This window comes from Pistacia vera, unplaced genomic scaffold, assembly GCF_008641045.1.
Source record: "Pistacia vera cultivar Batoury unplaced genomic scaffold, PisVer_v2 Contig430, whole genome shotgun sequence".
In the NCBI taxonomy this organism is placed as follows: Eukaryota; Viridiplantae; Streptophyta; class Magnoliopsida; order Sapindales; family Anacardiaceae; genus Pistacia; species Pistacia vera.
Window position 1 is genome coordinate 1,785,608 of NW_022196258.1, and position 10,296 is coordinate 1,795,903.

The 10,296-nt window shown below is 37.1% G+C and overlaps 1 protein-coding gene across 1 annotated transcript; it reads right to left on the minus strand.

The window, feature by feature from the left end:
- Positions 1-726: 726 nt before the first annotated feature.
- Positions 727-7,428, minus strand: LOC116143472 (protein SCAR2). Its single transcript, XM_031428932.1, has 9 exons — positions 7,058-7,428; positions 6,402-6,565; positions 5,926-6,049; positions 5,716-5,827; positions 5,324-5,385; positions 1,774-5,239; positions 1,606-1,692; positions 1,408-1,512; positions 727-1,326 (listed from the first exon to the last, which is right to left on the minus strand). Exons 1-9 carry the CDS (start codon positions 7,210-7,212, stop codon positions 1,276-1,278), a joined length of 4,326 nt encoding a protein of 1,441 aa, XP_031284792.1. The 5' UTR covers positions 7,213-7,428; the 3' UTR covers positions 727-1,275.
- Positions 7,429-10,296: the final 2,868 nt, after the last annotated feature.

The window sequence follows — 10,296 nt, forward strand, 5'->3', positions numbered from 1 at the left end:
CTTATTCAGTGTCAATGGGGTATCAACCAATACCAATTATTGGAGTAACCGACTACTATTTTCTTTTCCTTTCTTTATTAAGCTGTGTTGCTCCTTATCCTAACTTAATAATATTACAAAAGAAGTAATTATTTAGCTGATGTTTGAAACTTGTACTTATCTTGTTAATCTTTTGAAACTCTAACGTTAATAATTAGGTAAACTCTTCAATGATCACCTTTATTAATAATTGAAGAAAATTAAACTGAAAACCTCTTAATTAATACATTCAAAAGTCTCTATCGTTTTACTTGGCTACCCAAATATGGTTAAAGGAGCAATTGACTTACAATACAAGAAGAGGATCACGGGACTTTATAATTAATCCTGTGATCAAATTTATGTGCATGAACAATTTCTTGACTGCGACAAGACAACCAAAGAAATGCTTCGTTTCCCTCTTCTATATCAATTATCAAATAGTATATAACAGCTGCAGGAACGAATCAATTGCTTTTATTTGTTTATCTATTTCTGGAGATTGGACTTGCCGTCCACAAGGGATGAAATTATGATGGAACTGAAACTGATGAAAAATCCCTTCTACTTCAACTTCAATCCAATTGCAAATGAAGATGATTTGGGTCTGTGGCAACCCCCAATTGTACCGTTGGCTGCAGCAGTACATATAACATGTACATACACCACATCTTGCAATTATACGAGTCTTGGAGATGGAGAGTGAAGTAGAATCAAGCGTGGTAACAATTTTGTATTTCTGAAGGACACCATACATACTATTACAATTGTATTACATACAAAGAAGCAGCCACTCATAAGAGCCAGAAACTGCATAAAAAGGCTAGAAATAATATATATGCATAGAAAGAACAATGCATACAAGAATAAAAAAAATTGCAAAATACACTGCTAATCAAAATTTATACCACCCAACACAATTTACACCACCTAAGATCTTAAGTAACAACGTAAAAGAAAAATGATTGGTACAGCGCTTGCACGCTGAGTGCCGGAAGGTCATTCTTGTAACGCACCTGACATTTCACACCGGACTTTTGTAGATATAACAGAGCCATGTAACAACATATACATCAACATGTGTGTGAAAGATTGGGGAGGGAAGGGGGATCATAATACATGAATTTAGGGTTGAGAAGAAAAGAATTTTCACCAGGTCACAGGAATTCCTATTTACTATATGAGGGAGAGCAAAATGTTCTCAACTATTCTCGGGATGTAACCATTATAGTGAAGCGCTTTGTCAGGGAGAATCTTTCAAGAATCACTCCAATTATCTTCATCATCTTCATCACTTCCAGCCGTGGCCTATTTCATAATTAATCATTTTTAGTAACATGTACCAGATATTAAACACTCAAACACAGAGAGGGAGAGAAAGAAAGAGACCTGGCGAATTGCATTTGCTTTCTCCAAGATGGCAGCAACCTTCAAGTTAGTCTTAGGAAACTGAATGCTGGGTCTTGACGACACTGCAGGCTTCAAATTGAAGGACTGTAGGAACAGAAAATTATATAGACATTAGTTCACGAAACACTGCATTTCAGTTGTTTTTGATAATGGTCACAATAAGAGGTTCTGTCTAACCTTGGTTCGTATTTGTTGTAAGAGGGAGTCTCTTTCATCTAACTTTGGTCCATTTTGCGGCCGAACCCGCTCAGTAACCTTTCTCAACTGCAAAAGATTGTGATTGTTAAAAATCAGTAGTTCCAAAGAAATTGAAGTATTAAATAGACACCTTTAACTCATTTTTACCTTGCTTTTGTCAAGAGCAGCAACATCATCAATTAAAGGATTCCGAGGACGGGGAAGCTTAACTACTGAACTTCCGTTTGCATTTCCAACTTCGGAGGTTGGTAAGAAAACAAATGGATTGGATGACCAAGCTGATTCTCCCTCTGAAGTAGGCAAACTATGCTGAGGCTGCTCTTCAACCTTTCTAGGTGGCAGCACTAACGTATTAGAAGTATTATCATGTCCACCTTCTGAGTTTTGTGATGTGGATTGATGCGAGTTATTCTCTAAACCTGTTTCTGGTATTGGCTGATTCTGAGGGTAGATTAGTTTCCCCTGAGAAAATACAGGTTCATTATCAGAAGCAGTGTGTCTATCAGCTGGTTCTGATAAGAATGGGTTTGAACTTGATTGAACTACTTCACCCCCTGAAGCAAGGAAACCATCTTCAGGCTCCTCATTAGGTAATAGTGATGATGTTAAGAATGGGTTCAGGGATTGAGTTTCCTCTAAAACAACGCTGATCTCTTTATTATTTGCGTCGTTAATCTTAGTTGGCATTTGCAATGATGTAGTAGGCTGCCCTGTATCACCCACTTCTTGTTCAGACACGTGTAAATCCTCAATTCCAAGAGCAGTGAGGGGCAGAAATGGATTCCCAGACTGCACAGTGCCTCTCTGTTGATCTGGAAAACCAAATTGAGCTTTCTCATCGTCTTTAAATGGCAGAATCGATGGGAATGACTCGTGACTATGACCAACGGGTTCTTGCTGTGAAATTAGTGGAGCATCTTGAATCTTCCCTAACCTCCACTGCATTGGTGGCAGAGGTGGCAAAGGTGGAATCTCCTCCATATTGACTTGATTTGCCTCATGGAGAAGGCCAAAGCTTGGAGGGAAAGAACCTAATGGATCCATTGTTTGTTCAACACTGTTAATTTCCTGGCCAGCTGATTGTGCTAAATCATCAGAAGGTGACAGCTCGCTTGGAAGTTCTTCTTGACAAGATTCAGAAGCATCATTAGAGAGTCTTCCATGATCAGTGAGATTTGAAGACTGTATTAGTTCAGACTGATGTTGAGATGAACTAGAACTTGCTTCTTCTGCTTTTGACAATTCCACATCAAATTGATCAGCTTGCAGAGCCGGAGACTGGTGCAAACAAATTTCAGGATCTGAGAGGTGACCAGCAAGTGAAGTTGTGACACATTCCGCCTCTTCTAGAAGATGATTCTGACGGAGAAATTCCAGCTCTTGGTCACTTACTGCTGACGATGCTGGTGCAATGACGGCATCAGCTTCAGGCACTTTATTTTGGGTGCAATCAGCTAAAGATGAATCATCATCAACCACTTTCACCACTTTCAAATAAGAATTATCATCAGAGGCCAACTTGCAGGATGTGGAGTCAAAATTTTCAGGCTCAACATCCAGTTGACTCATTTCCTTTTCTGCCTCTGATCCTTCAACACATGCTGGAGAAATTGGCTCATTAAGTTCCAATCCTTCCTGACCTGGATCCTTACCACCAAAAGGAGATTCTTGCAGATTTTCAAGATTACTAGATGGAGAACAAATTGAATCTTGTGGCAGAGAAACAACATTGTCAACATTATCATCAGCACTGGCGGTAGTAGGCACATCATCAACAGCAACAGTAAGCACAACCAGGTTTTCTGCTTTAACGCTTTCAGCTACCACATCATCTAAGCCATCATGATCCTCAAGGACGGAAGAATCTGTGCTCTTAGATGTGAGTTCAAGAGGGACCTCATCTTCTTTGACAGCAGGAACCTCAAATGTCAATACACCTACTTTCTCAGTGTCAGCAGTCCTAGAAATATCTTCAAGATTTGATTCCTCAGAATACAAAGCTGCCTTCTCTGTTGAGTCAAGTTCAATAAAGGGCATATTATCCCCAGTATTTGATACTTGCTGCTCTTTGGAGCTAGAAGTCTGTGAAGCATCAACCATAGAAGTTGAAGTTTCTGGGTAGGCTCCACTTTCTGGGAAAGTATCATTAACTTCAGAAACTAAATCATCAGGCTTCACAAAATTCGAACTGGCAGGCAATGATGCAGAATCAGAACATAATTCTGCTTCTTGCATGGCTGAGAAAGCGACCTGTTCCTCCCTAGGAGAATTAACTAACTCATGTGAATCAACCTTAGTATTGACCAACCTTTCAGCACAACCGTCATCTGCAGAATCATCGCTGCTTTTCTTTTCATGAGTCAGATCTGAATTGTTTGACAAATTCAACGCAGCATCAGAAGAGACATTTGGATCTCCATCATCCAAATTATCCACAGGACCGCTCTCAGCACAAAGTGTAAAAGCAGCACCATCTTTTGTCTGTGAAGGCATATCAGAGACAACTGCTGAAGAATCAACAAATTTTGTCTCACTTTCTTCATCATATGATGATTCAGAAACAGGTTTAATACTTTCAGAGGGTGTTTCATCTAATTTGTGTTGCTGTGAACTTGCTGCAGAATCAAACTGCAGAAGGGAAGGTTTTGAATCCACAAGACAGGAACTAGAAGCGGCGTCTCCAAGATCACAGACATTATCTTCATCAACGTTCAGATCATTTGATAACATGAGATCGTGAGATGATGTAGTCTCTGTAATTTCAACCACGAAAGCTTCAGAAGAAGGAAACACTTTAGCTGACCCTTCACCATCAGATATCGTATTTTCAGCCAAATTGCTATCAGAGTAAGAAAGGCTAGATCTTCCTTTCTTAAATGAACTGTTACCATCATCTGATGCAGAAAAGTTTCCAATTGATTGAGAATCTGAAAAATGAGCTTGGGACTCCAGCTGTTCCTCATTCCTACCAGAATCCATCCCACGTTTTTTGACATTCGAGAAGCCCATACCAGATTTAGCTCTATATTCATTGTCTGTTTCCATTTCTGACTCCATGGTAGTAAGAGCATCCGAGTAATTGTCAACCTCACTGGTCATATCATCAGAATTCTCCCTATCTACACTGCTGTGAGTGCTGTCCATTTTGCCTTCTCTATCAATTGCTATTTCCTTTTCAACCGTCACTTTATGAGGATCAGAAGGAATTGCATCTGTCTCATCATCAGCACTTGGTTCATGCATCTTCACAATTTGTCTATCAATGATCTCCCCATACAACTCATCTATAGATGGATTCCGTACTACCTCCTGTGAGTCATGTGTGCTTTCCTTTCTTTGAGTTGATTTTTTCACAGGACTCACTGTACTTATATCATGTATTTCAAGGCCTGATTCACTAGAATTATCTGATGTCAGTTTCAAGGCCAGTGGAGTAACAGAAATTTCACGAACAACATTGTGTTCAGAAGTCTCCAAAAATTTCTCCATGTAACTTTTCCCAGATTTTAAGTCTAAAGGAGATGCATTTAATTGCCTCTGTTTCAATTTCACAAGACGTGCAGGATCACTGTAGCCCTTCTCAACCTTCTCTTCCAGAAACAACTGATGCAGTCTGCAGTATTTGAAAGCAATTTGAGCCATCTATTCACTTTAAACAATCACAAGTTAAGCGTAAGTATGGAATACAAGGTCTCACTTGGCATGTGATGTTGATACTATTTCTGGAGTTCCTCCATTCCTCCAGCGTGATACTTTCCTCTGCCAGATACATAAAGACAGAATAACATCTTAAACATACAGGGCACGTCTTTGAATCAAGAGAAGGCACTACTATGAGGAATGCCAAGACCACAACTAAATATAAATCTCAGAGCAACAATAACTACACTCATAAAGAGCTTTAAAACAAAATTTCTGTTCACCACAATGGAAATGGAAAAAAGTCTCATACACAGAAAATAAACTAAAATATCCTGATGGATGATTTACGTTTACTTAGCATGGACAAAAGAACAGGAAAGAATACTCTAATACCATGACCAATGAAAAAGATTTCACTGTATGATGAAAATACTTTCAGTGCAATACCTTCACTTTGCGAATTTTCTTTTCCCTCGGGGCTTCCACTGCTGCTTCAACTTTAAAGAATGATGGATCAGTATAACGCTTCAAACATGCCCCAGCCCCCGCAATATCAAATCTGATCATTTCAGAAACTAATGATAAAGTTTTCATTTTTTTAAGCAAAACCTTTTCAACATTTTCATCATAAAGTCAACAGAATTCAGGTAATCATACTTGTCTAGAAGAAACAACCGTGGTGGACCACGGCCTTCTTCATAAGAGTCCATTACACAACGAGGTAAGTCGCCATGAGTTATCAGATTCTGTTCCATACGCAGATTAGGATGCCACTCAGTTCCTGAAACAAAATTAAATCTTTACATATGTATGACCTTTTACCATGCAATTTAATAAATGATTTCTTCAACCACAAGAACTCTATGATAGTCTTATAACAAAAAATTTATGAACTAATACATTCTATGACACTAATACATCCAGCACAGCCTAGTAAGACTGTGATCTATAAAAGCACAAATTTTTCATTTTCAAAATTATCCAACTCTGTATAAAATTTGATACAAGAAAACAACTAAATATTAAATAACGACATTAAGCACTCTTAATATATAATTCAAGATAATGCAATTTCCATCTACAATTAGATGAAAATGTACATAAAAATTTGACAGAGAAGGAAGTAAACAAACCTGTACTAGTAAAGAATAATGAATGATTAGTTTGGGAAAGAAAAGCCTTCTCAATAGAAGGAAATTCAACCTCAAGCTGTTGAACACGAACCATCAGCCCATGGCCTCTTGCAGCAGTCACCATCACCTCTTCGTGTAAGTCATGGAATATCTCAGCAGCAAACCTAAAACAACCACAACCAAACATAAGAGGTAAATACATATACAACACCTCTCTCATGATAGCTCTCCCAAACAACAAGTGAAAGACAATTCACAACTACAATTCATCACAATGAGCTAAGGTAAGACCTTCAACTTCTTCAATATTCACATTCAACATTTAATTTGACCTTCAATTATCCAAAATCTCCTCTGAATTTTGACCAACAAAAAGTATAGTAACCTGGAAATAAATCTAAAAATATAACAATAAAAGGAAATCTCGCACTCAAATTGCTAAATGAATCCATGAATCATTACAAACTTAGCTAATAAATAAAACTAAATTATCCAATCGGATCAAAAAAAAATTCCAAATCTAAAACTGAACTTATTCACCCTCAACACCTATTTTAATCAGTTCATTTCAAAAAATCCAAACCCTATTAGCTCAACATTTTACTAAAAAACCACAATTCAAGCAAACACAAAGCCAAATCGAAGTTGAAACTCACTCGGCAAGGTCGCCGAGCTGGCGCAAGACACCGACCAGGCCAGCCATAGCGACTCCTTCAAGAAGTGCTTCAGGATCATCTCTATCCGCAGCTTTGTACAGCTCCGGATCCGCCAAACTGAACTCATTCCTTATCTGATACCTCGTCAACGGCATTCTTGTACTTCGAAAAGAGATTCAGCCACTACAAACCCTAATATGGTTAAAAAAAAAGTCTCTCTCAGCGTGTTTGTTCTCCAGCCTTGACATGTACTACGCTTTACGCTTGCATTTCCAAGTTCCAACAAAGGCGAGTTCAGAGAGAGGAAGATTTTTGTTTTTGTTTCTGATTTTATTTTTTTTCTTGATGTTTGGGAAGGAGAAATGAATATACAGCGGTCACACAGACGTGAAGAGCGACTTGTGAGAGTGAGAGAGTATTTAATGCGATAATTGTTTTTTAATTTAATTTAATTTTTATCTTTTTACCTGATTGAGAATTTTTGGAAAGAATTAACGAAACGGTGAACAGTATTTTGATTGTGTCCTTTGCCCGGCGCGCATCGTGCCGATTATGATGCACCCATCTCATTGGATCGTGTTATTTGACATCCAATATTTATCTTAATAATCCATTATGCTTTGAAAATTATTATCATAATCAGGTGTTTTTCGGACCACCCCAAGTCTCGTGGTCTCAACCTTCAGGTACTCTAGGACCAGAAAAATTATATAAAAGAAAAAGGACAAATAAATGTACACTAGATAAATAAACTCCTGATCGCATGATCATTAACCAGTGGTGGAGGACCGTAGACCCGGATCCAGAGGATTAATAATTAATAATTAATCTCCATACTTAAGCGTGACTCTACAATTATTTATAAAATCTGTAGCTTTTATTAATTTACCAAGCTGGCTGCTGAGCTAAATAAAACAATTGTGGGACCCAAAAAAAAAAGGTGTCCAATTGTTACGTCTCGGTTTCATGCTGTCATGGTCCGCATACATACAAATTATTTTTCATTTTATTTTATATTAGTTTTATAATAAGGTTTCAAATAAATAAATATACGTAACGGGGTTCAAAATGGAACGAAATTTCAGGTTTCAAGTGGAGCCCACGAGCTGCAAGACATGGGCGTCAGTCACATACTAACGTGTTCTCATACTATTATAGTATACTTAATTACATGTGATCATTCAGAAAGAAAAAGGGGGTCCCAGGCGTGGAAAATCAAGCGGACCATACAATTCGCATCACTTGATGATAATGATGTAACGTGTGATGATACTGCCAAGATTGAGGAAGTTTCATTAAGTTTTTGTCTTTAAAAGAGATTATTCTATGCTTTTCTTCTTTTTTTAATTTCCAAAACTTTTTTTAATATACAGTTGAATGATACGGTGAGTTTTGGTGCGGTGGTTACTGGTTAGTTAGTGGTATAGAAGTCTTTGCTTTCTGGTGAAGCCTTTTCTATGGAAGATATTGTAGTTGGGCTTCCATTTTTGAAGCTTTGAATTCTTCTATTTGATGGTCCCGATCTTCGTTCATTCTTCTTCATGTGCCCACCATCTTTAAATAGCTTGTCGTAATTATAATGGATTAAAGAACAGTTCAATTCAATCTAATTTAGCTCATATTAAACGCCTCATAATTATCAGAAAATATCAATTCGTTTTTATCAAAGGGTTTAGATATAACGGTCAAACACCGTTAAATAATGGCAAATGTTGATGGGTTGATGAAGACAGGTATATGAGTTAGGAAGTTGGTTAGGTAAATTTATAAAGAAATAATTAAAGAAAACATGTAAGTAGTATTGAAAATTGTTTAGTTACAACCATAATTGTAAATAAATAATAACTAATATATATTTGGATATAATGATGTAGCCTTTGCTTTAAAGTTTTGGTTGATATAGTGGGGTGCTTTCAAATTCACTTTCCGTTTCCATATCCCAACAACCCTCTTGACAAGAAGGACTAGACAACGTGTTCGTTAATGCTGCTATAAAATGATTCACACCTGTCCAATTTTATATATTATTTTTCAATTTTATATGTTTTTCTATGTCTGATTTTCATATTTGCATAAAATCAGAGAATCATCATTCATCACTTAACTTTGTTTGTAAATGTTAAAACATAAGTGTCCAAAATATCTAATAAAAACTAGGTCGGTGTATGGATAAAAAATCGTATTGGACCTGACGGTGCTCAATAACAAAATAAACGTGTTACAGCCTAAGGCCTTAGCTCAATTCTAGTTGGGCTCACGCTTAAATCTACTTTACGAACTGCCCTCTCCACGAGTTGGGCTACCCTGTAAATTAAGCTTGATTGGGTTTCAACCCATCAGCCCACAACAGTTTGATAAACAGAGAATCAGAATCTAATTCTGCTTCCTCTTCTAGTAAGACCTAGATTCTCGCTAAAATTGATGAGCCTGATCCGATAAAGGCGAGGAATCATATCTCTTCTTGGAAGAGAACTCCTCCAAAAACAAGACTTAGTATCCTTTTGGGATGGGAACCCTCGAGGTTCACTATATAAACAGAGGCAAACCCTCTCATAGGGGGTCCTTGAAGCCCTAACATTTTGCCCTAAAACCATAGCATTATTCCCTCCCAAGTCTCCACAACCTTCGCTATTTTCCTCGCAAGTCCAGTAGGCTGTCAGTGGCCCGCATCACTAGATTCGATCCCGTAGATTTTACCGTCTATAATCAGATGGTAAGACTATAATCATCTAGATAAATTATCTAAAGATCTTTGTGTTCGAGTCTCATAAAATGGTTATCTACGCTTTTAAGAGTATTAAAAGTTGGCCTAGATACTTCAATTAAAAAAAAAAAAAAATCGTATTTGTTAAACCAAGTTTTATGCAAGTATATACTTTTTTTTAAAGCTAAGTAAAAGGGGGGATGTGTTTGTTTGTAAGTGGAAGTGGTTAGGGACTTTATTTATAATTACAATGGTACGATCTCCTAATTATATTTATATGGCAGATGGGTAGGACCTATCTATATGACAACTTTTTATCGTAAAGAAATTTCCGAGGACATATATTAAAATACAATAAATGAAACTTTATATAAAGCCTAAAGCTAAAGTAATTAATTCTCATTTGACGGTCCATTATAACTTATTTATGTGTACGAGAATTTTCATTTGATTATGTTAGAATTACGTAAGAGCTTGATTAGGATTATCTGTAAAAAGGCTAAAAGCCTAAAAGGATTGTAATATGGAACATGTT